The sequence below is a fragment of the Babylonia areolata genome, chromosome 6, assembly GCF_041734735.1.
Source record: "Babylonia areolata isolate BAREFJ2019XMU chromosome 6, ASM4173473v1, whole genome shotgun sequence".
Classification (NCBI taxonomy): Eukaryota; Metazoa; Mollusca; class Gastropoda; order Neogastropoda; family Buccinidae; genus Babylonia; species Babylonia areolata.
The window spans coordinates 37,277,173-37,303,084 of NC_134881.1; the positions used below are offsets into that span (position 1 = coordinate 37,277,173).

General features: G+C 40.8%; 1 protein-coding gene across 1 annotated transcript; it reads right to left on the reverse strand.

Annotated features, from left to right (window-relative positions):
• On the reverse strand, positions 1-25,040 carry LOC143282982 (cell division cycle 5-like protein). The gene is made up of 19 exons (XM_076588925.1): positions 24,904-25,040; positions 23,663-23,766; positions 22,786-22,947; positions 22,001-22,125; positions 20,804-20,900; positions 14,848-14,898; positions 14,111-14,187; positions 13,716-13,819; positions 12,810-12,889; positions 11,606-11,681; positions 10,806-10,970; positions 10,215-10,386; positions 9,757-9,920; positions 6,616-6,921; positions 4,349-4,546; positions 3,010-3,207; positions 1,817-1,900; positions 1,244-1,372; positions 1-455 (listed from the first exon to the last, which is right to left on the reverse strand). The coding sequence occupies exons 1-19, from the start codon at positions 24,946-24,948 to the stop codon at positions 357-359; spliced, it is 2,436 nt and encodes an 811-aa protein (XP_076445040.1). The 5' UTR covers positions 24,949-25,040; the 3' UTR covers positions 1-356.
• Positions 25,041-25,912: the final 872 nt, after the last annotated feature.

Here is a 25,912-nt window from a genome sequence, read left to right on the forward strand (position 1 = left end):
AAAAAACCTAATGAAAGATATAATGATCAAGAACAATAATACAGATAACCACCCCCTCTCTCCCGCACACATACATCATCCATACCACTCCCCTAATTCCTGTTTTTTTCTCTTTTTATTTAAAGAATGATATTCAATCAGCTAAAAGGCTTTTACAACAAAAAAGAAACCCATCCATACCTCATCAAATAAAAAAAACACAACACATGACAAAAAAAACATGACATTCAAAAGCATATACTCATACTTTCTATTTTCAATGCACAGTCCTGCCAACACCTCAGGCAAAGACAGGAACCCTGGGACACACAACCCAACACAAAACACACACACACACACATGCGCAGTGCGACGCTTCATCTGTAGCTGATGTCCCGTTTGTGCTGAAGCTCACTGTAACGTTTCTGCAGCTCCCTTTCTCGCTCCATCTGCCTCTGCACGTCCTCCTTCAATGACTGGAAAAAAAAACAAACAGAACAAATAAAGATGTAGAACATAAACTTCCTGCACAAAACAGACTGGCAAATATCCAGGTTTTAATGGGTTTTTTTGTTTTTTGTTGTTGTTGTTTTTTTATATCTTAAATGCATTAAACTCTGATAAAAGGAACTGGTCAAGGGTTCTATAAAAAAAAAAAAAATTAAAAAAAAAAATCCAAGAACTTTGCTGACCCTGTAGAACAAAACATATTTTTCAAGACATTTCCAACCCTGGGAATGGTTCCCTCATTTTACCAAGACTTCTACAGACTTCCATGATGCTCTACGAACCCTGAGCATGGACACAGAACTTCTACTTCTTAGACACGTACCGGTAGATTTTCAAATAAAAACCTCACAACATAAATACAGAATCTAAACATTAAACAGACAAAAACCTTGTAGGTTTATAAGTAACAAAACTGGTTCCCACAGACAAAAACTTGCAGGTCAGCAAAGAAGGGAAAGAAGCACTCTGTTTCAACCCCTTCCTATTAATCTGCTACAAAACATTGTTTTCCCTGCACCCAGATACATCAAACTGGTCACTGCTATGATTGTGAAAGTGTCCATGTGTGAGTGTGTGCACCAGCCCACTTGTGTTTCAGAGTGTGTATAAGAGTGTGTGGTGTGTGTGTGTGTGTGTGGTTACAGTGGTGACTGTGTGCATGTTAAAAAAGGCTTGCGACAGAGCCTCCTGCTCTCATAGAAGCTTAGCAAATTAAGCTCCCCACACCACCACTGTTAGCCTCACGGTGACTGACCTCCATGCGTTTGGGAATGGCTCCAATCTCATGCTGGCGCAGGTTGTCAAAGGTGTTCCTCTCCAGGTAGGTCTGCTCCAGCTGGTCTGACAGGTCCGTCATCTGCTTGATCAGTCCCTGGGCCCGCGACTGCACACCACCACAGTGAGGAATGAAAGCTTCACACGACACAATCATTCTCCACAAAGTACTAATGGTCGCTTGCTTTGAAGCCTGTTATTGGTATTGCATTTTATATTTGTACATGCTTTAGCCTCCAAGAACATCAGAAGTGAGATGACTGATTCCCACTCCCCAACCCCCCATGCAGTCTGTTCCTGGATGCTGAAGTGTTCGATATTTTCCCAGAATAAGTCATGGCTCTTTCATGTACTAAAGCCGAAGGAACATAGCAAAGAAAAAACACACAGAGAGAGACACACACAGACACAAACAACACTGAAAAAGACAAAAAAGCCCAGCTCCAAACCAAACAAACAAAAAGAAGACCACCACCATGATTAAAAACCTCATGAAAAAGAAAAGTAAAAAGAACAGTGAGGAGGAGTGATACAATAGACTTGTAGACATTACCTGGTAACCTCCCAGTAATATCTTCAATTTTTTCTCCAGTTTAGCCGCTTGTTTGGCATCTCTTGTCATGTGATTCCTGTTGTTCTGCACAAAATAAGGAGAAATGACATGTCACATTAAAAATGAAGAGTGTGAAATATCAATGCAAAGCAAGACAAACTGATATATTAGACATAATCAAAGAGTACTTGAGAAAAAGCAAAAGTTAACAGAGAGAAAAAAAAACCAATATAAAATCCACTACACTTATGTTCAGCAAAACTTAAACCGAAGAAAAGACAGACGATGATTCTAAAAAAATAGTCTAAAATATCTCGTAAAACTTCAGGCAGGGCTTCACCCATACATGCCTACCACAAAATAACATCAACAGGAACAGAAGATATAAAATCAGGCACAAACTGAAATTTTCAAGAATTTTTGGAACACATTACCCTCTTCATTTATGATACAGTGCAAAGACCATAATCATCTTGGCCATCATAACTGATGTACAATTCACACTAGCAGAGTGTGCACAAACTGCAGTTTCCCCTTTCCTATTCTTGGAAAATCTGTTCACTGTATTTGTTCCTGAAAATCTGGTGTTGATTTTGTAGAGGTTTTGGACTGGGGTTGTGTGTGTGTGTGTGTGTGTGTGTGTGTGTGTGTGTGAGACCATGAGGATTTCCCTTCCATTTCTGTCATCAGTCTAACAAATTTGCTTATGACAGTCAGCCATATTTTCAGCGGAGTGCAATTATGCATATTTGAATTACAACTTCCCATTTGCTGTTGTCCAATCATGGGAAGGGGTGCCAACATTTATTTCTTTGTTGCTATTACAGAAACACGAGATCTGTGGCTGTAACATCCACAATGGTCATCAATGTTTATATGTTTCTGTCACGAATACTGCTTTTCCTGAACATTAGATGCCCTACAAGAATCAAGCAGGTGTTCGACTCCAGATCCAGTGTTCACCAGTGGTCAGGGTTCAAGGCCCACATGATGTTAAGTGCTGGGAAAAGGCTGTCAGTTTCCACTTTCCTCTCCACCCAGGTGTGAATATGTACCTGAATTCCGTTGGGAAGGTCAAAGTGGCACAAGGAGAGGACTGAGCCCCAAGTCCTGGACTCAGTGGATATGAATCCCTTGCCCTATTGGCCCTAAAAGGCTATGGGACGTTTAACCTTCAAGGCACGTCTCCTCACCTCCAGGCGTTTGTCCAGGGACTGGATGCGGTCCTTCTTGCTGGCCAGGGAGGCACGGATGTAGCGGTTCTGGGAAGGCAGGAAGAGCACCTGGGCATAGCACTCCTCCCACACCTGGCTGAAGGCGTCCAGCGACAGGTCGCCATGACCCATGCCCTCCTTCACCTTCTGCATCTCCTGCTCCAGCATCTCATTCGCCTGGACACACACACACATACACAAATTCAAGATTTATTTCACCTCTGACACCCATTTGGGGCATGGAGGATTTCAGAAAACAACATAATCAAGAACAAAACTAGAATTATCTTAACATTTGCATCAAGCAAGGTAAAATAAGGGTTAACATTCCTTCTTCTGCATGAAAATATCCTATGCAACACTGCAATTCAGAATTTATCAAGTCTAAAAAGAACCCGTTTACTTGCAGAATAATTTGCAAAAAGAAAATACAGACCTTGGACATACATATCTATCAGGGAACAATCTTTTATATCATACTCCACAATAAAATGCAATTCATCACCAACAGTATTTATGTCACACACACACATGCACACACACGACACTCACACACACAAATATACCAGAGACAAATCCCCACACCATTCTTAATTGTCCTGGGCACAAGCAGAAGAAAAAAAAACTATACTGGTCCCCCAAAATTTCTGTTTCCTGTCCCTAAGAGACAGTTAATGAAATAACCTTCAATAGAGCAACCAAAAGTCAGTACACAAAATTCCCTGTATATGTAAACATGTCACAGAAAAAGAAGATGTAATTGTTTACTAACAGGAAAGAAGAAATAAGCAGTCCAGCATGGAACTTCAAGTGAGATCTATCATTTCTGCACCGACAAATTTTATTCACAGAACACACCTTGTCTCAGTGAAAAGGGGAGGAGGGAAGTGCTCTGAAGCTGACTGTTCAGTCACCCTTTCACCAACAGTCACAAACTGGTTGCCCAATGGACAAGTGGAGAGCATTTCAACCTATCTACAATTTCACACAGACTCATTCTGTTTAAGGAAGGAGACAGAAGACAGAAAAAACAATGGGTTGACAACTCTGTAGAATAGACATTAAAGATTAAAGCCATTTTCTTTTTCCGGCAGGAATGTCAGACCCCTGCTGGAGTCTGCACTAGTGGGTCACGGTTAAGTATGTGTAATTAAAAGCCATTTTCAGAGACTTAGGCTCTGACATACAATTGACAAGACCTAGGGGAATCTGGTGAACAGTTCTTCTGTGTAGTTCCCCAATGACTCTTCAGAGACCAGGGAGAAGAAAACTGTTCACACATACGCGAGTCAAAACCAGACCCGTGTGAGCAGCCTACCTGCTGAATGTCCTGGTCATCAAACTGGGCATAAGGGTGTTCCTCCAGGTAAGCCAGGTGCTGTGCCTGGTTGAGAGCCCCCTTCTGGCCTGGGGGTTTCTTGGCACCTGGCGCCATGCCCATCTGCTGGGGAGTAGGGCTGTAGAGGGCGTCGTAGTGCATCATCGTCAGCATTTCCTTCTTGATCAGCTCTTCTGCCTGAAACACATTGTCAAACATATAGGTATGCATGCAACCATGTTTGTGCATTTTATATACATACAGGTTGCTATATATATCTTGTACTAGGTATGTACTTTTTGATGCACTGTCTTGTCATACTTGTAATGTTTCTCACTTAGTTGGACTGCATTTCTGCTGGATGGTGTAATGTACTGTAGTGAAACATTTTTGCTGGAATTATTATAATGTAAAGCAAATGATATATTTATTTCAATACACACTATAAACTTATTATTATCACAGTTATCATCACACTCGTTGTAGCATTAAGTATATTTGGTTTAGTTGTGGCTTTCATAGAAAAAAAAGTTTATCATCTGGGAATGCGCAAGCTGATTCAGGACTATGCAGAAAACAGGCGTCCCTTGCAGAAGGCAGCTGAAAGGCTAAACAGACACACCTCAATCTTTTTTCAGTTGTTTATGAATTAACTTACTATCCCCACTCTGTGCATTTTTCTTCACATATCAAAGATGATTCAGAGTGGGAACAAATCAGTCAACAATTTCTGGGAGGCCACATCAGTTTAACATGTCTTGGCAGATTCCTTTGCTTATTCAAAACTCATACAAATGAAAACTGATTATGATATTATTGGTGTGATTTTTGTGAAAGCAAGAACACTGAGTGGACTTAAAACCTGCAGCTTGTTCTGCAGTTTATGTACAAGGAATGCAAAGTTCAAGGGGAAAAAAGAAGGAAAAAAAAAAAAACAAAGAAAGAAAAATGCTGAGCCAACATATCATACGATGTGGTACTGCATTGAAACATGAGCACTTTGGGTCTACAAATCTTCATCCTGTATTTCCCATGTGGGTCATGTCACTGTTTCTTGTATTGTTTTGTTAGAATATGTTCAATTATTTCAATTGTAAAATGAAAACAACAACAAAAGAACCTTTAAAAAAAAACTGCACAACTCACCTTGTGTAGGTCTGTGAGGAAAACAAACACTGCACAACTCACCTTCTGTAGGTCTGTGAGGGGAACAAACACTGCACAACCCACCTTCTGTAGGTCTGTGAGGGGAACAAACACTGCACAACCCACCTTGTGTAGGTCTGTGAGGGGAACAAACACTGCACAACCCACCTTCTGTAGGTCTGTGAGGAAAACAAACACTGCACAACTCACCTTCTGTAGGTCTGTGAGGGGAACAAACACTGCACAACTCACCTTCTGTAGGTCTGTGAGGGGAACAAACACTGCACAACCCACCTTCTGTTGGTCTGTGAGGGGAACAAACACTGCACAACCCACCTTCTGTAGGTCTGTGAGGGGAACAAACACTGCACAACTCACCTGTAGGTCTGTGAGGGGAACAAACACTGCACAACCCACCTTCTGTAGGTCTGTGAGGGGAACAAACACTGCACAACTCACCTGTAGGTCTGTGAGGGGAACAAACACTGCACAACCCACCTTCTGTAGGTCTGTGAGGGGAACAAACACTGCACAGCTCACCTGTAGGTCTGTGAGGGGAACAAACACTGCACAACCCACCTTCTGTAGGTCTGTGAGGGGAACAAACACTGCACAGCTCACCTTCTGTAGATCTGTGAGGGGAACAAACACTGCACAACCCACCTTCTGTAGGTCTGTGAGGGGAACAAACACTGCACAACCCACCTTCTGTAGGTCTGAGGGGAACAAACACTGCACAGCTCACCTTCTGTAGATCTGTGAGGGGAACAAACACTGCACAACCCACCTTCTGTAGGTCTGTGAGGGGAACAAACACCGCACAACCCACCTTCTGTAGATCTGTGAGGGGAACAAACACTGCACAACTCACCTTCTGTAGGTCTGTGAGGGGAACAAACACTGCACAGCTCACCTTCTGTAGATCTGTGAGGGGAACAAACACTGCACAACCCACCTTCTGTAGGTCTGAGGGGAACAAACACTGCACAACCCACCTTCTGTAGGTCTGTGAGGGGAACAAACACTGCACAACCCACCTTCTGTAGGTCTGTGAGGGGAACAAACACTGCTCAACTCACCTTCTGTAGGTCTGTGAGGGGAACAAACACTGCTCAACTCACCTTCTGTAGGTCTGTGAGGGGGGCGTCACTGGGCCCGATGGGCCGCATGATGGCTGAGTTGATGTCGCCAGGGCGAGGCAGGTCGCGCTGCACCGACTGTGATCGGCGCTTCAACTCCTCCAGCCGCCTCCGCTCTAGCTCTGCCTCCTTCCGTGCATCCAGGTCTGCCTGATCTTCCACCCGGCCCTCCTCCATCGCCTCCCCCCCTTCACCCCCTGCCTCATCCTCAGGTACCACAATCTCGTAGTCATTCTTTGGGGCTGGCAGTGCTGCCAGGCCCATCTTCAACTGGTCCCTCAACTCCCGCTGTAACAGACATGGTGATGATATTGAACCTGTAACACTGAACACTTAGAGCAACTCCTGCTGTGACAGACATGGTGATAATGATGAACAATGAACACTTAGAGCAACTCCTGCTGCGACAGACATGGTGATGATGATGAACAATGAACACTTAGAGCAACTCCTGCTGCGACAGACATGGTGATGATGATGAACAATGAACACTTAGAACAACTCCTGCTTTAACAGACATGGTGATGATGATGAACAATGAACACTTAGAGCAACTCCTGCTTTGACAGACATGGTGATGATGATGAACAATGAACACTTAGAGCAACTCCTGCTGCGACAGACATGGTGATGATGATGAACACTGAACACTTAGAACAACTCCTGCTGTGATAGACATGGTGATGATGATGATGAACAATGAACACTTAGAGCAACTCCTGCTTTAACAGACATGGTGATAATGATGAACACTGAACACTTAGAACAACTCCTGCTGTGACAGACATGGTGATGATGATGATGAACACTGAACGCTAACAGCAACTCCTGCTGTGACAGACATGGTGATAATGATGAACTTGTCACAATTAATAACGTTTTGTGTTACATTGTGTTGTGCTGTATTGTACTGAATTGTGTTATGTTTTATTGTACTATATCAATTTGTATTGCATTGCATTGCATTGCATTGCATTGCATTGTGTTGCATTGCATTGTGTTGCATTGTGTTTTGTTGTGTTGTGCTGTATTGTACTGTATTACGTTTTGTCACAACAGACTACTCTGTGTGAAATTTGGGCAGCTTCCAAAGGAAAGAGTGTCGCCACAGTGCAGTGAATTTTATTCAGCACTTTTTCTCAAAAAGAGCTTGAAGGTCGTTTCATGTAAAAATCTCATAAATACCATAGAATAATATAAACTGTAAATGTCAGAATAATAAAATAAATCTGTTCACATACTGACTGAAAAGAAGACATCATGACACCACTCATCTAACTTATTTGCACACACACTATTGAAACTATGGTTTAAATAACTGTTTTAATAGTTTAAAGGCATATAAGAATGTCCAAATAATACATAGTACAGTGCTAGCAACATACAGTGCACAGTCTCTTATTCTGGGACTGTTAAATTTTCATTTCTATGGGGCGACAAGGCATGCAAGACTGATCCATATAGCTGGTATGCACTGCACCACATCTGTTTTAAAACAAAAACAAAAAACAAAAATGAAGAGAGGCACCATCTTCAAAACTCACTTGTGATATGCATTCTATCAAACAAAGGAATCATGAGAAAAATAAAACTTAAAAAGCAAAAAAAAAACCCAACAAAAAAACAGAAAAAAAAACACATTAAAAATGCGTTCTAACTTTTTGAGAAAAATTCTTTTTTTTAAATGGTGCAAGAGCAGGACTGAACCCCATATGTTGAAAGCAAAACAACTTTTCACAGGACTAAATCATATCCTTCCACAGCACAATAACCTGAATACTCTATCTGAGGTGACAACGCAGTTTAATTCATATCCTTTTCATGTATTTCAATCATTTAACTAATTTTCTGCTGTAAAGATGGTGCCATAGTCTCAGGAACACTGCAACATGTTGCCACTTTCTCCAGATCTGCGTAGACTGATGTTTGCGATCAAAAGCAAGCTGGTACAGCGCCACCGAGTCCATTTTTGTTTTATGTTCATTCGAGTTAATTCAGTATCCACTTTAAAATATTCATACAATCATATGCAGTAAACAGGTTGATGTACTTAGTATGATTCTATGTGTTCTGTCTAGAATTTGTTTTTCTTTCCTTTAGACTGTGAATAAGAAATAAGATATCATACAGTCTCACTCTCCTTTAAATTGTGAATAAGAAATAAGGTATCATGCCATCTTTAAAACCAAACCAACATTCAGACAACTATGTGGGAACAATCAACAGTATGCCCTGGATCCAGAGTCTCTACGAAATAAACCATTTATGATCTGGAAACATGGATTAGAAGACTTACAACCTGTTGATCGTACGAGCATGAAGATTTCTTTTCTTTTTTCACTATGTCTAATTTTGTATTGGCAAAGTATTTCCTGAGAAAATGAATTTGTTCAAGCTTACACACACACACAGACAACTGACACACAGGGTTAATACACACAGACTCACTTTGTTTACCTAAGTGAGTCAATAAAAGAGAACAGATGCCTGACCTACACATAAACTCAACACGCTGGTCAGGCCTTGGGAGTCTACCCTTGGTCAATATAAAATATTAACCTAAAAAGAAATTAAAAAATAAATACATTAAACATAGTAAAATGATGGATACACAGAAGGCAACTGACTGACATAAAACAAGAATCTGGAACCAGTAAGCAGTACCTCCAACTTAGTGAAACAACGATACCAAGAAAATCTGGCAGACTTAAAAGAGAAAGAAAATATTGTGTGCATATCTGGAGACATGTACATACATTAAGGAACATTATATTGATAATGTTCTTTATTCTTTTCATTCTCTGTGGATTGTGGTGGGGTAGGGCTGTAGGGGAGACGTTTTTCATCATCTTGTTACACATAAATCCTTTTATAAGACTTCAGTCCACGTACGACTTTAATTAAAAGGAGGAGTTTGTATTGAACCTAATGAGGGCATATACTTTGCATGTATACATGTTTAATATCCGAATGCCATATTCTACTTTTTGGACTTACTGTACATAATTTTCTTTCTTGCATTTTTTCTTCTTCTGTGTATCATTTTTTACTCGGTCTTTTTAATATGAATAATGTAAATGTAAAAGTAAAAACTGACTGGAAAAAAAAAAGTGGAGGACGTACCTGGTAGTATTTTCCCTGCGTGCTGCCGTCCTCGTCCATCTGGTTGATGTTCAGCTTGTCCCTCAGCAAGGGTGTCTGGCCTGATGGGGTGGCGCCGCCCACACTGCTGGCATCCGTACCTGGCCGCCCCATCACAGGTGTTGCACTGCCACGTGGCGTCATACCTGAGTGATGTCAGCAGGCAAAAGTGAGTTTTAACATCACTCTCTGTGTCATCTTTCAAAGTATAATGTGTGCCTTAATGTATGTGTACAAGCGTGTGTGTGTTTTAGTGTGTGTGTGTGTGTGTTGTGAAATGGAGCTCATGGATGAGTGAATGAACACAACAGCAACTTCCTGCATTTTTCAACATTTCACCAACAAGATCTCTGTGTGTGTGATTGTGTGTGTGTGTGTGTACACGTGCGTGTCTTAGTGTTCCCAGTAAACAGCAAGAGAAGACAATATCCACAACTGACCTCCCCCTTCCCTGCCGGGTGTGCGGTATGGAGTGCCCAGCACGGTGTTGGGGGTCTGAATGGCATTGGGTCGTGGGGTCACACCGCTGAAGTCACTGTCGTGCAGTGGGGTGTTGAGCCCTCCCTTCAGGGGCGTGTCCACGTTGGTCAGCGCCATGATATTCTGCGCCTCCTGGTAGTGACACAGAGTGGTGCTTAACGTACAGTGCCTTTTTTTTTCCAGTCCTTGAACTCCCAAGTTTGAATAATGCAAGGAAAAAAATCATAAAGATACCAGAGACACACATAAATCAAATACATAAACCAAACTGACCATCCACATGCTATCCTTATTTTTAATTAAGAGAGAGAAAGGAGAAGGAAGAGAGATTGAGGAAACCTTGAAGGTGCCTTACTTTTCATTTAATTAAGAGAGAAAGAGGGGGGGGGGGGACCTTGAAGGTGCATTACTTTTCATTTAATTAAGAGAGAGAGAAAAAGAGAGAGAGAGGGGGGGGGGGCACCTCTGGTGCATTACTTTGCACAGGCGCACAATACTGTGCATACACATATGTCCACCCACATGCACTTCTGAACACTATTACCACATACCTGCAGGATGGCGTCATGAGTGGCAGGGGTGCGGGGCGTGCGGAGGGCAGCCATGGTGGGCGTGGCGCTGTAGTCCTGCAGCAGACCGCGGGATGACGAGTCATCTGGCCCCCCCTCCTCCACCTGCTGACGGGCCACCTCACTGGCCTGGCCCAGCTTCACCACCTGCACGCAGTCACCATGGCAACAACCAGCAATCAACACAGGCAGACGGGTTAGGGGGGTGGGGAATAATTCATTAAGCTTAATTTGAACAGGAGAGAAAAAAAATCCATGTCTGGCAGTACAGGTGATGTTGTCAGTTAATATCAAGGAACACTAACAATGTTTCATCTATCATAAAAAAAAAGGGCCAACATCGTATCATGTGATATAAATTTTGTATCTCTAACTCTACATAATATATCTCTATGCACACACACTTGTGTGTGTGTATGTGTGTGTGCATGCGTCCATATGCAAATGTATGCATACTGTGCTTTCTAGGTGCCTATTTAAATAAAGTGTCATGTGAACAGGCTGTGTTACCCAACCTTTCTCCTTCATTTTCTATACATGTTATGTTACTTTTGTCTATCATTGTATTATCTTACTGTGTATCCATGTTTCACCTGTAAAAAGACAAAGAAATTAAATCGTTTTTTTCTTTTTTTTTTTAAACACAAAAGAGAAAGCTGCTTTGTCTTGTACACCACCAAGCACTAAGCAAAGACAAAACACAGGATACAAGCTGATGGTGCATATACTGTGGACAAATCAAGTCAAATCAAATTTTGTGGGCAGATTCAAGGGTCACTGACCTCTTCCAGTTCAGCATCGGAAATCTGGGGTGTGGGCAGAACCAGCTTGCTGCGTTTCTTCACTGGCTCCTGGAAACTGTCAGAGTGGACAGAGAGAAAAACAGTCAGTGTGTGTTTTAACCCCTTCACTGTTGCTGACAAGTACATGTATGTGTGCGCGTGCATGTGCGCAAGTGTGCTGTGTGTTTGTGTTTGGGAAGGGAGAAGTGGGGGTTGCGGGCATGTGTCGGTATGTCTTCGTGCTTGTATCTTGTGTTTTTATGCGCATGCAAGGGAATTCTCCTTTTTCTACAATGACAAAATAAGGTCTGAAGTCTGACGCATTGCTGTCAGAAAAGGGTTGTCACTGAGATTACAAGTCAAGACATCAGTCACTGTTCTTTGTCTGGACTTCTTCCTCTTGGGATTGTACCACCTTTGCTGAACAAAATCACTGACATTGTTGGCATGTACACAAAAAGAAAAAAATGCTGTTACAATTGATGCCACACTATTTCACCAAGGTTCTCAGCAGTAAAGTCCATTCAATGATAACAAATATGCACCCCCACACTCCAAAAATCCAACTTCAAAACTTTTCAGAAAAATATTATTTTTCATCCTTTCTTATACATTGTCACCATTATTTTCATTATCACCATTAGCAAAGCTCTTTGTTTTTTCTTTTTTTTTTTTTTGCCAATTGTTTGAATTGTTTGAAGTGAAACAAAAACACTATATTTTAAGTAGATGAATTCAAATCATAAGAACATTACAAAAATCTTTTATAATTGTAAAATCCAAAAAGCATCAATAAAGGAAATTTTCTATCTAAAATTACGTTTAAATAACATACTTACCGTGACCCAACTAGTGCAGACTCCGGCAGGGGTCTGACATTCCTGTCCGTGCAAACTACTATCCGCCTATGCGGAGAAAATGAAACTACGGCCGATAACCTCCCGGAAGTAGGTAACCTCCCCTTTGTCCCGCTGGCTAACGCCCTCTTTTTCCGGCAGCCATTATGACTCCTGTCCTGTGCTCTCCATACGGCTAAGTTTTTGACAATTACAAGTGTATTCAGCTAAAACAATGAAATGAAAATAAAAAAACCCTGAAGACATTATATGAAACACACACACACACAAAGAAGCACACACACACAGAGTGACACCAACACAAACCAACCTTGCTGACAAAAACACACAGAGAAAAAGTTCCTTACTTTGTCTGACCGGCAATGACCCCTGGCAAATCGTTCTCCTTGCGTTTCTTCTGCTTCTGCTTGTCCTTACGACGCTCCCTCTGTGGGACACACCATGCATTTTTTTTGTTACATGATGAGAAAAACAATAAAATACTAGAAAAACAAAGAACAATTTATTGGAAAAGCCCCTGGTTATGTTTTTAGCATCAGAATGAAAGCTGACATCATTATATAATGTGACACCACATATGCCAACCCAGCAAAACACTTTTATGTTTAAAACAGTCCTCCTCAACAATACGCTTGAAAAGGCTTTAATATCAGTTTCTTGAGTGTTTGTGGCAACAATCTTATGGTAACAATCACCATGCTCTTTGAAACAATACTTAGATCTGGGAGTGAAATGTTGTTAGCGTGCAAGCTGGGAAAGAAACAAACACACAGTTAATATTCCAAAGTAGGAAAAATAATTAATCTTAATGTTTTCACATTTGTGACCTCTGTAAGTCACCCGACATGCATGAAATATTATGTTTTGGTCAAATGCGTATGCAACTCATTTGGACCAGTGCATGTCAAACTGTAAATAAAGAAAGTGCATGATGTCATGAAGATCACAATGAACAAGACTATCAATAAGGTGTGACAATAGTATCTGTCTTGACGCTCTAACAAACAGTACCACAGGTGCAGTCAACCATACATGCATAACCATTATTCAGAATAGCTTATAGATACACAACATCTGATACTACTGCAGACTAAGGTTGGACACTATAGTAGCCATCAGTGTTTGAAGAACTTACAATTATAAATTTCACTAACAGAATAGGATGACGCTCCCACCCTGCAGACTACACATCAGCCTTGAAGAAGTTTTAACAGAAGAGACGCTAACACTGAAGCCATCAATACACAACTTACATCTTCCTTGTCAGAGCGTCTCTCCCCATCCAAGTTCTGCTGTCTCAGACGTTTGTAGTTGGGGTCCAGGGGGTCGTAGGTTTCCTGGGAGGTGTCATAAAAACCTGAAATCCAAACATACCTTTGTGGTTAAGTGGGATAACTATATCAATTCCGGAGTATTCACAGGTGATTGTGAGCTTATGTTAATGTTACTTTGGACACAAGGACTTTGACAAATTATTTACATTTGAAAGTAGATTTAAAAAACAAATTTTGTGGAAGATTTAGATATAAAAACTTATCTTCATTACTTGACCGAGTGTTTAGCATTCTCATCAACTTCACAAAGTAGTCCTTTTTATTGTTTCTCCTTTCTCACTTTTTCTTTCAAATAAATTTGAATCCCAGTTTACCTGCAGCTGGTCTTTTTTCAAACGGAATTTCTGCATTGTAGTCCACCCCTCTCTTTTTCTTTCTCTTCTGACGCACCCTGCAATGAACAGTCACAATATGGTAAATACAGCAACCTGTCCCTGGAGGTTATGACTGAGACCAACACTGTCACAAAACATCATACAACCAAAAGAAAAAAAAAACATAATTGTACATCCACAACATCATTATAGACCATATGGCATGTGACGAAGAGTAGGAACAAACACACACACACATATATATATATATATATGTGTGTGTGTGTACTACAATGTAGTCTCTGAAACTGAAAGGAGGAAAAAAACAACCACAAATGACAAAAATGTATGTGTATGAGCTCAAATATATGCATGTGCAAACACACACACATCAGCCATACATCAGAGATGAGGAAAGAACCCACTTGCTAAAAATAAGCTAGCAACACTCACACATGTACACACACACAAACATGCATACATGCACACACAGATAAGCAAAACAGGGTTATTATATGACTCTGTTCACACTGGTTGTTTAATAAATACTTGTTCATGATTCAGGATTTTGTCATGGTAAAGGTGATCCACAGATCAATTACAATTTTTATATAACAATACATAAACAAATTAATCACAAAGACAGAAAATGTGTCACAATATTTTCACTCAATCACAAAACATATCTCTCTTTCTCTCTCTCTCACACACACACACACACACACACACACACTTACTCTATTCCAGCCGCCCTCAGTTCTCTCCTCTTCTGTAATGCAGCCAGGCGTCTGTAACAGAGAGAATACAAACGTAACAAAGTTTGCACCGCTGCTGTTTTGAGATCTCCCCCAGGCACCCTTGCCATCAACAGAAACTGCCAATGATTCAAAGCCTGGACATCGTAGTCAAACCCTCTGACAACTTGCACACATCAAATACATCAAGTGAAGAGGCGTTCACTCCATGCCAAGAGTTTTTGCTCTTGCGAATCCCTGAAAACCCAGGGTTTGTATAGGATGGGAAAAACATTCTCACAATAACAAATAAACACCCAGACAATTGAAATTTAGTATGTCTATGCATTGAATGTTGTTCCATATTTGTGCAAAAAACATTAACTAATTTACTCACCATCTTGTTGTTGATCGCGGTATCTACTTTTTGTGTATCTTTTTAGCATTTTTGCACCCATCAGAATGGTATACCAAGTGTCCTTTAACAGCTTACAAATGTTCCACATCACGTTCTAACACTATCTGAGGAACTGAAGACCTAGTACATGCAATGAAGTATGAACAGGTGGTAGAGAAAGTTGAAATTCACACAAACACAAAAATTATTGTTTCCACATAATGGAAAAAAAAAAAAAAGAGTTCACTGTAGTGTACACAGAAGCCTGATGTTGTATCACTGACAATAGTCTTGTCTTGAGTGGAAAAGCTCATGGCAGGTGATGTTGAGTCCTGGGCACAGCTTTACACGTAGTGGAACACCAGTTGGCTGTTTGGCGACTCAGTGCGTTGTGGCACTTGTTCCGGCTTTCACAGACCTTACACCTGCAGAAACCTTTTTTACCACTGGCTGTTCTGGGTAGAGGTACACTGGACCACTTCAGTCAGTCTATCAGCCTGGCTGGACATGGGTGCAAGAGCAAGAGGGGCAGCTGATGAAGATCCTGGAACAGCAGGGAGGGGAGGGGCAGCAGCACCACCAGCAGCACCGGCGTCTTGTACAGACCAACGTCGAACAGCAGCAGCACGGGCACGAGCAGCAACAACATTCACAGCATGGTATTTAGTGCTGAGTGCATTGCAGATACTGAGGAGGTACTTTTCCAGGGGCATCTACCTCAGGTCATGGGCTGCTAGGTGTTTATTGTAGAGGATGGACCCCTGAATTAGAGCGAGAGTCAGAAGATGGAAGAACAATTTCTCCCACCACTTCATCGTCTTCCTATTCAAGGGCATGTACTGATGTAGGCCATCAGCTGGTCACTCATGTCCACTCCAGCCATGTTGGTGATGTAATCCTGTATTGCAGCTGGCTTCTGTCTTTCAGGATGGTGCCGTGTTGTGACACTGACCATGGTGGTTGGCAGCATGACTGTCGTCAGCACGTGAACTGGCTTTTTGTCCTGCCACTTCAGCATAGCAACATGACCTGCAACCATACACACACACGAATGATCATGCAGGTCTAACTTAAGTTTCTTGTTGTTGTTGTTTGAATTATCTATTTGTTTGTTTATTCCCTTGTTTATACTAAATATTTGTGCGAATGGAAGCATAATGCGATCAGTTTTTACATAGTAAAAGAAAACCACCTTAGATTTTTTTTTAATGCAATATTACAAACAATAATAACAGTATCATCAGTATTACTGTCATTTCTACAGCACCTTGTTCTACAAATAAACTCCATGTTATTGTAAAATAGAAAATAAGTAAACATATGCATGCAATCACACACACACACACACATACACACACACACTGTTTTCTTTCTTACATACACACACCACACACACAAAAACATATACCGTAAAGTTCGGTCTTTTGAGCGCACTGGTATGTAAGCCGCACCCATTAAATTTTGGAAAAAATTGAACTTTATACATAAATAAGCCGCACCGGTTTATAAGCCGCACTTATTTCCGGTACAGGAACACATACTGATACTACAGAAAAGCTGTCGATACTGTTGGTTATGAAATAAACACAAGCGGGAACAACAAAAAGAAAAGCAAGCAAAATTATTGCTAGTGCACCAAAAAAATAATAAATAAACACAACGAAAATAAGATCCATAATTTAGGGACAGTCACATTTATTCAACGTCATCCTGCTCACTGAATCCACAAAAATCTTCGTCTTCAGTGTCCGAGTTGAAGAGAACCAGCACAGCTTCCTCCATCTTGTCACTGACTTAGCTCGCCTTCACTTCATGAACATGAAGGTGGAGGTCGCTGCTGGTTCGTCGCTTGCTCTGTCGTCTGCTAGGTCGATCGCCTTCAATTTGAAGGCTGCATCATAGGCATAACGTCACGTTTTCGACATGATGAGGGTGTACGCTTGAGCAGAGTAGAACTGAATGCTGATCTGAAGGCTTTAATGTGTGCGGATTTGATTTATAAAACGTAGCAAGTTAGCACACAATCCTGAAGCTCATCCAAAAATTCATGGACAGAAATCATGATTTTGGTGAGTTGAAGGGCAGCTAAGAATAGACGAGAACGGGACACTCCCGGGATCGTTAAAATCCGCAAATAAGCCGCATCATTGTATAAGCCGCAGAGGTTGAAGCTGGGGTAAAAAGTCGCGGCTTATAGACCGAACTTTACGGTATATAATATACACACACAGACACACATCATCCCTCCCCGCCTCCTGAGTGTACATATATATGAAATACAGAATGGATCACTGTGACAAGTACACACTCACACAGTCTAATATCATCATCTCAGATGAACAGACTATAAATAAATAAACGAACAAACACTCACACAGTATATAAAACATGTATGATACATGCACACCGGACAATTTATGTGGTAATGATTTTACTTTTCTCACCTTTTCTCAAAGCAAGGACTTCACTGGTGCAGAGAGCTCTTTCAGGGTTTCTGAACTGAGGTGGCATGCCTCTCCAGTTAGCTCTCACAGTGCCAACACATTTTGTGCCAACATGTGTCAACAAATCACTGAGCTCTGGACAGCAATAATAATTGTCCATATATACTGTGTAGCCAATGTTGTGCAGGGGCTCTGTCAGTCGCTGACGACATCAACTGGCCAGCTGCCGCTGTTTAGGTCACCTGAATAAAGTTAAAATCATACACATATCCAGATGAGGATTCGCACAGTTCATACAGTTTCAGTCCCCACTTGACTGGCTTGTCATTTATGTAAATGCACATGCGGGACTTGCCACACGGCTTCATCCTCACACAAGTTTTGAGCAGGGGTGTAGGCCTCTCTAAAAATCTCCCTCAGTGCAGAGCAGACTGGTCTTATTTTGTGGAGAGGATCATGCTGAGGTTGACCGCTTGGAATAAATGTGCTGTTGTCAGAAACATGCAGCATGGCCAGAATGTTCAGAAACCTATTTCTGGGCATTATTTTGGAGGCAAAACTGGTCTGCAGGGCAGGATTCATGGACCAGTAATCTTGTATTGTGGGCTTGTGCACAAGGCCCATGTGCACCAGGATTGTAATGAATCCCCTGATGTCATTCTCTGACAAAGGTTTCCAGCGCCTGAACGAACCGTGTAGTTTCAGCTCTCCGTGCTGTGCTAAGTTTTCTCTGGAGTACTTGTTTGTCTGATCGCGAATACTGCAAAGCATTGCGCCATCAAAAAACAAATAAAAAAACTGCACAGGCTGATGGGCCAGTCAGCTGACAAACCTGGTGTGCCAGAGACAGGATGTGCCAGAGGGAAAAAGACAAAATTGTCCGTCCAATCACTGGTAAAAACACCAACAAAATTGTCCATTTCCTCAGTAATTTCGCCATCAGTGTCAGACTCATCTGCTGGCACTCGCTCCTCTCTTTCCTCTCCACTGTCAACACCCTCTTTAGTGGCCGAATCTTTTTCCATTTCATCAGTATCTGGTTCAAAATCACTGTCCGATGAATCAACATCATCTTCTTCAACATGTGAGCCTTCAGTTTGGATCATTTCCAAAGCAGCTTCAACGCCGAGTAAACATTTCACCTCTCCTACCATGTTGAACACTTCGTCGCAACACCATCTTGTCAAACAACTTGCAGCGCTGACCGAAGGTTCGCTTTGTTATTGACTGCTAATGAGCATGTCACTACGTGTGTGAATGAAAAGTTGGCTGAAGATAAATAACCATTATACACCTAACTCGCCCAATAGCAGCTTGCACCTGCCATGCATTTTGCACTTTTCAGAATTTTGACAAAGCTGTGAGTTTTTAAAGTTGCAAGATGAGTTTCATGATTGCCGAGAGCTTTAGCGTAATCTGAACGCCGATTCTGAAGATGAATTTGAACCGTTTTAATGATTTCTGCATGAGAATCTTGTAAAAATTGATTGAACTGAGTGACCTAGATATCGACTGACCAAGTTTTGCTGACAATGAAAGTGAAGTTTGGTCACTTGAATGTGAATTGATGGCCGGACCTTCGAAATCAATACTGTGAGTGAGTTAGTCTTGATCTTTCTGATATTTATTGGCGTTCTGCACGATCTTCCTGATTGTGCTACTTCAATGGAATATACTACTGATTTGTAAAGTTTTGCCAAAGTTTTGAAGTTTCAAAGTTGCAAGATGAGTTCGATGACTGTCAATTGTAGTAGCGTAATCCGAACGGCTATTCTGAAGATGATTTCTGCGTGAGAATTTTGTAAAAGTCGATTGTACTGGGTGACCTGGACATCCACTGACTGAGTTTTACCAATATTGAGAGTGTAGTCAGTACTTGAGTGTGCATTGATCACCGCACTTCTGAAACTGTGAATCGATCGCCGGACCTCTGAAATCATGAATCGATCGCCGACACCAAAATCGATTGCCAGACCGTCGGAATCAATACTGTCAGTCGTTGATTGCACTGATACTTATTGGCATTCTGCACGATCTTCCTGATTTTGCTAGTTCAATTGATTATATTTTTCTTTTCATTATGGAGAAATTACATGTGAGGTAGGTTTGTTGTTTGTTTTTGTTTGTTTGCTGTTGTTTTTCTCCCAACCATCATAGGAAAACACACCATCCCTCAAAATGTAAAAAACATAAAAATCAGCATGTTCATTGTTGGAATTCAAGTTGAGTAAGAAAAAGAAAAAAAAGATGATGTGTTAGAAGTCATTGCAGACCAGATAAACTTATTTCAAAGAAAATCATACTGTAATTAAAAGAATATTTTTCAAAGTTGACCATCAAATTTGACACATTTATTTTTTGTGTGTAAATACAAAGCAACATGAGCCTGGAAACAAATTCTTTCGCAACTTTGTTATGTGTAGAATGCAGGAAAAATAAACATGTGCAACAAAAGAAGGTAATTATATTTTTAATCAATGTTTATAATTACCCACTATCGAAAATCGCAAGTTATTCGCCTTGGCATGGAATTTCATGGGTGATTACTGCCAAGTGGCCTGGGGGTAAGAGGGATAAGGATCATCTCTGCTTTTGAGTTTCATATCCGACAGGTCACTTGAACACCACAAATTTTCAAAATCCAAATGCGAATATGCAGATACTGTCATCTTTTACTTCGTCTGATGGCATCCGTACATGCAAACAACGCACTGAGTGAGTTAAAGCTCAGCTTCATTACAGAAGTTTCAGAAATGTGATTTTTTCTTCTTTTTTTTATATTGTGTATGCTGTGAGGCGCCATGGCAGAATCAGTTAGGCGGTGGGCTTCTGATCCAAAATTCACCAATGATCAGAGTTCAATGCCCCATTTCTGCATGGTATTGTGTCCTTGAGGAAGGCATTTTCCTCCAAATTTTCATCACTCTACCCAGGTACCTAATTTTGGAGCAGAAGGTTAATTAAAAGGGTGGAAGGAGAGGATTGGTCCCTGCATTTCATGTCATGCCATAGACGCAGTGAATACTAAACCACTGTCCCGATGACTGTAAAAGGCTGTGGGACCTATAACCTTGACCGCTATATAAGACTTGGCTACGAGTGAGAGAAGGGTGCTCACCTGGCCTCCTCCAGCTGTTTCTCTCTGGCCTTGCGTTTGGCCTTCTTGCCCTGGGTGTTGGCCAGACGGGCCCTGGCTTCACTCAACATCTCCAGCTCTGCACAAAACCATATTATGTCATGTCACTATTTTCCTGCAGCAGCATAGGGAATCCCTACCAAAATAGGCGGAGTGGTGCCATGATATAAGTGTGTTGTGCTGACAAATCATTCCCCATTGTTTTGTCTTACCACCACCACCCTCCCCCCAAAAAGTAAACACCTCATTAGATGTTTAATATTTTCGTTCATACGCTGTTAACTACAGGATTAATTAAAATGGTTATTGTTCTCTCAAAATACACTATGCTACAGCTGTAAAGTAACCATATTCAATCAACAAAGTGAAACAATGCATTCATGAGAAGGGAGACTTGTGATGAGGGAATAGCAAGTAATATTTACATTTAGCAATCTTTCAAAAGTAAATTACTCTTTGTTTTTCCCGTAACTTGCTACAACTTATTTATTTTGAAATATTTCATTGAATGTAAATCTTCCATTATCTGCACAGACATATTATACTTGATAGTTCTTGATTTAAATGTATTACAAGTCTAGAAGGCTAAATTCTTAATATAAATAATGCTTGATTTATATATCAGGGATTAGTTCATAAATAAAAGGACCTTTACAAACAGTCAACACCTCTTACAGTTGCACTACTGATAAAAAATGGCACAACCAACTACAGAAGCTTTTTGATTCCTACTTTTCCGTTATCAGTCTGATTCCAAAACTAAGTAGGGGAATAAGCAGGTGGCGTCCTCCATAGGCTGAATCAGAACAGGCACTACTGAACACATCTAAGTGACTCAGCAGCAGTGTGGTGTCTTCTCTGGTGTGTGGCCTCCTGGTGACCAAACCTAGCTCCCTGTAGCTGCCGGTGTTGGAACTGCAGCATTTAAACCTAAAAATGAACGATAAGGGGGTAATGCCACTGGGATAGTGCAAATGCTGAGGCAGCACCCCACTCCCCCGAAACAAAACAACATATTATATATATAAATAAAAAAAATCCAGCTATTTCAGCAAAAACAGGCAATAACCTGAGACATTACTTACAAATATGAAACAACAACTAAACATTCCACCTGGATCCTAAAACTGTCCACGCCAAACACAACAAATCTGAAGCAGAAAATAACTGATAGGTTACCATCTTCATCCATGTCCACAGGATCGGGTCTGGCAGGCTTTGTCTCAGGGTTGGGGTCAATCTCTCCTGGCTTCAGCTTTCGGGGATCATCGTCTGCGTCCGTCTCCTTGTTCTGGGCTTTGTCTCTGGAACAGTATCAATGCACAGCCATAATCTCTGTTAAAAAAGACAACACTTTTCATCTTAAAGACCCACATCACTGTAAATTTATGAACTGTTAAAAATAGGAAAAGATTTATTTTGTGATGTTGTCACATTACTGCAGTCTTTTACATTTACTGTAATAAACTTTATCATGATTATCATTTATTGAAAAAAAAAAAAAAAAAATCAAAATCAAATAGTGACTGTGAAAGAGAAAAAAATAGCATGGTCAATGTTCTTTCTATCTTGACCCAGTAGAAAGGAAAAAAACTGCCCACCTCAGTCTGTCACATGGAGTCCCTTATTCAGTTGTTTTTTTTTTTTTTTAATCTTTCAGTCAGAACTCACCACTTCCAATAATGAGTTCCATTCTGCCTACCATCTAAGTGACCACCATGTTTCTTTAATTGAAACACTGCTGTGTGTGTGTGTGTGTGTGTGTGTGTGTGTGCGCGCGCATATGTTTGTTTTATGGTATGTCATACCTGAATGCAAGAATAAAAATATATAATCTTTTTTTAATGTAAAAGCAAAAAGCTCCTGTATGTGAGGTGTGAGCATCAGTCTGCAGTATTACCATAATCATTATCATACATATAAACAAATGGAAGTTGAATCAAAGAGTTGAAGTGTGGACCTACAGCAGCAGTTCATAGCGCTCCAGACACTGTGCGGCAGTGCGGCCCACAATGGGGGCGATGGTTCTCCACTGTGTAGGCATCAGCTTGGCCAGGTGAAGCAGCTTCTCATCCTCTGCACGACTCCACTCTGTCTTCTTGATGCTGGGGTCCAGCCATTCAAACCTGCAATCATCAATCATATTCCACTTTGTATTGTGTGTCTTCCTTGTTATCATGCACAATCATCATTTTCCACTTTTTGTTGTGTGTCTTCTTTGTTATCATGCACAACTATCATGTTCCACTTTCCGTTTTGTGTCTTCCTTGTTATCGCATCAGTCATTGTGCAATCTATCCCAGCAATTAAAATCTGCAATCATTATTTTCCACATTCTATTTTATGATTTCAAAGTTTTTATACATTACATGAAGCTGAAATTTACAACTTTGCAAACATATTCAAGTTTATCACTTTGTGAGTTTGTCCCTTCTTTATTCAGGTTATTGTGCATGTGCAAACGACAGAAAGGTTTAATCTAAATTCCACTAATCCATATCCAGATTTAAATGTTATAATCTGGACAGTCAAGCCGACTCTAAAATTAGGGTCAACCAAGAAAATAAATCAGGTTTTTATTGTTCTGTTCACGAAAAAAAACTCGACCAGTTCAGCCTGTCAAGTCTCTGCAGCAAGACAACTATATGAATTCATGATTAAAATACAGTTCTGTTGCAATGATTGGTAAGACCAGGTAAGACAAAGACTAAGTGTAAGAGCCAACCTTTTTATAGAATTCTTATTTTCAAATTTAATAAGCAATTATTAATAACCTTCTTGTAATGAACAATTGTACTCCCCTCCTACTTGCAACCTTACACAGTATTTGTGGTAACTCACCATCTGGCCTTGCACTGCTTGGCTGACTTTCTGTGCAACAATGAAGCAATTCTTGCCCATTGATTTTTGCCATATTTCATAACAGCTGCCTTGAGAATCTCATCCTGTGTAAAGAGAGAAAAATGTTTATTAGTCTATCCAGGATATGCTGACAGGAACATTGAAATATGTAATTATCTATCTAGATAAAATGCATCAGTGTCTAAATGTGTGACTGGGTCAGTGTGTGTGTCACTTATAGTGATGCATAGGTGCATATGTTCATATGTGTGTGTATGTGTGTGTGTGTGTGCATGTACATGCGTATATGTGTTTGTGTGTGTGTGTGTGTGTGTGTGTGTGACATGTGTATGAGCTTAAAAGGACATTTTCTTCCTAAAATTACGTTTAAGTAACATAGTTACCGTGACCCACTAGCGCTGACTCTGGCAGGGGTTTGATTCCTGTCCTGTGCAAACTACTACCTGCCTATGCGGAGAAAACAAAAGTAGCTACAGCCAATAACCTCCCGAAGTAGGTTACCTCCCAATTGCATCCCAGACTAGAGAGTTTGAGAGTGCGCACCCACACACACAGATTCAAAGTGACTGTGTGTGTATGTCATGTGCATGTCTGTGAATGTACCCTTGCTGATCTGTATACAAAGTGTGTGTGAACAGTGACATGTTTTTCAATTTGTGTTGGTCACAGTGTCAGTACTATGTGGTGTGAATTTGTCTATGAATACAAGCATTCAGCAGTTCTTTATCTTTATCATGAAGCATATGCTCTTGAAAACAACTGCAAACAATACAGACAAAAATTGTTATTCTAAAAGTTCTGGAGGGCCAATATTGGCCAGTGTCAGACTGCAAAGTAAAGTCTGGACTCATTTGTGCCAGTGTTGCACTTTCGTCCTTTTGTCCAGGCTTACCTGCCTGTAACTACAATGTAAGAGATGGTGATTTATAGTTTTATTCACAGTCATTAAGTACTGGCTCTATAATATTGGTGGTTCGTGATTGTGGCGGGGGGAGTGGGGGTCCGGGGGGGGGGGGGGGGGGGGGGGGGGGGGGGGGGGGGGGGGGGGGGGGGCGGGGTGATGGGAATATCAGTTTTTTTCAGACACTGCAGATAATGAGATTTTGTTTCAAGCAAAAATCTTCCCACGCGTTAGATTGAGACAAACATTGTAAGACTGTACCGTTGTTCTTCTGTTTCACACACAATAACTCCACAGAGAACAAAAAATTGACACTAACCTCGGTGTTCCTCCAAACACCACCTTTTATCATAATACGCGGCATCTTCGCTGGTTATATTTCGGTCACACTTAAAATCTTCTCTTCTTTCAGCAAGCAACGAGTTGTCGACGCACAGGAAGCCGCAGTCGAGCAGAGCTAGAACTAAACTTGTGTCTTCGTAGTTTCGAATCTGCATCATTTTGTGACATTTCGGCGTAAGTTTAATTGTTATCTCCAGTCATTGCGTTACAATATTATTTTCCTATTAGTTTTATTGTTGTGGTCAGCCTTTGTCGATACAATGCATTGCAGCACAGTGTGGCGCAGTGCGTGTCGATACTACCCTGTGTCGATACCACTGAGCTGAATAGGATGCCACTGGTCGATACTCCCCCCGACCCAATACTCCCCCGCACGCGTGTTTTCTTCAGTTTAACGTCTATTCACTATGAGTGTTTTTAGACGGAAAGGAGTAAAGTAGTGTATAAAGGAAAGGGAATTCATGTGAATATTAGTGTAAAAAAAGAAGAAGAAAAAAGTTCATGTTATGTATCAGAGGAAAAGTATATAAAAGAAAAAGTCTAAAGAGGTTGTGGTGTGTATTGAATGAGTTGTCATGGGAAGGAGAATATGTATATGCATATCAACAAGTATTAACCAACAACAATGTAAATATAAATAACAGTATCAAATACAATACATCAGAGGAGGATACCAACTGGACTGGAGTTTAAAATTTCTGAAAACATTCTAAGCAATGAATAATCATTCAAAATCTTTTCAGTGGCTAATGAAATATTGGAAGAAAAGTCATCAACTACATCTTTTGGAAGTAACTGTCTTATGCTCGGACAATGAATGAGTAGATGGCTTACAGTTATTTGCTTACCGCATATACATTTTATATTTTTAGAAAATTTTGTACAAAAGGCATTTAAACGAAGTCTATACATTAGACTTAAAATTTGTCTTGAATGTGCTGCTGGTGTCGAATTCAGAAAATGTTTGGGATTAGCTGCATTCTTTG

Excerpts from the sequence above, each read along its gene's own strand:
- LOC143282982 (XM_076588925.1), bottom strand. The coding sequence starts at position 24,948 with ATGCCGCGTATTATGATAAAAGGTGGTGTTTGGAGGAACACCGAG. Across the intron at positions 22,948-23,662 it reads AAGCAGTGCAAGGCCAGATG|GTTTGAATGGCTGGACCCCA; the intron begins GTGAGTTACCAC and ends TGATGATTGCAG. Across the intron at positions 10,387-10,805 it reads CTCATGACGCCATCCTGCAG|GAGGCGCAGAATATCATGGC; the intron begins GTATGTGGTAAT and ends TGTCACTACCAG.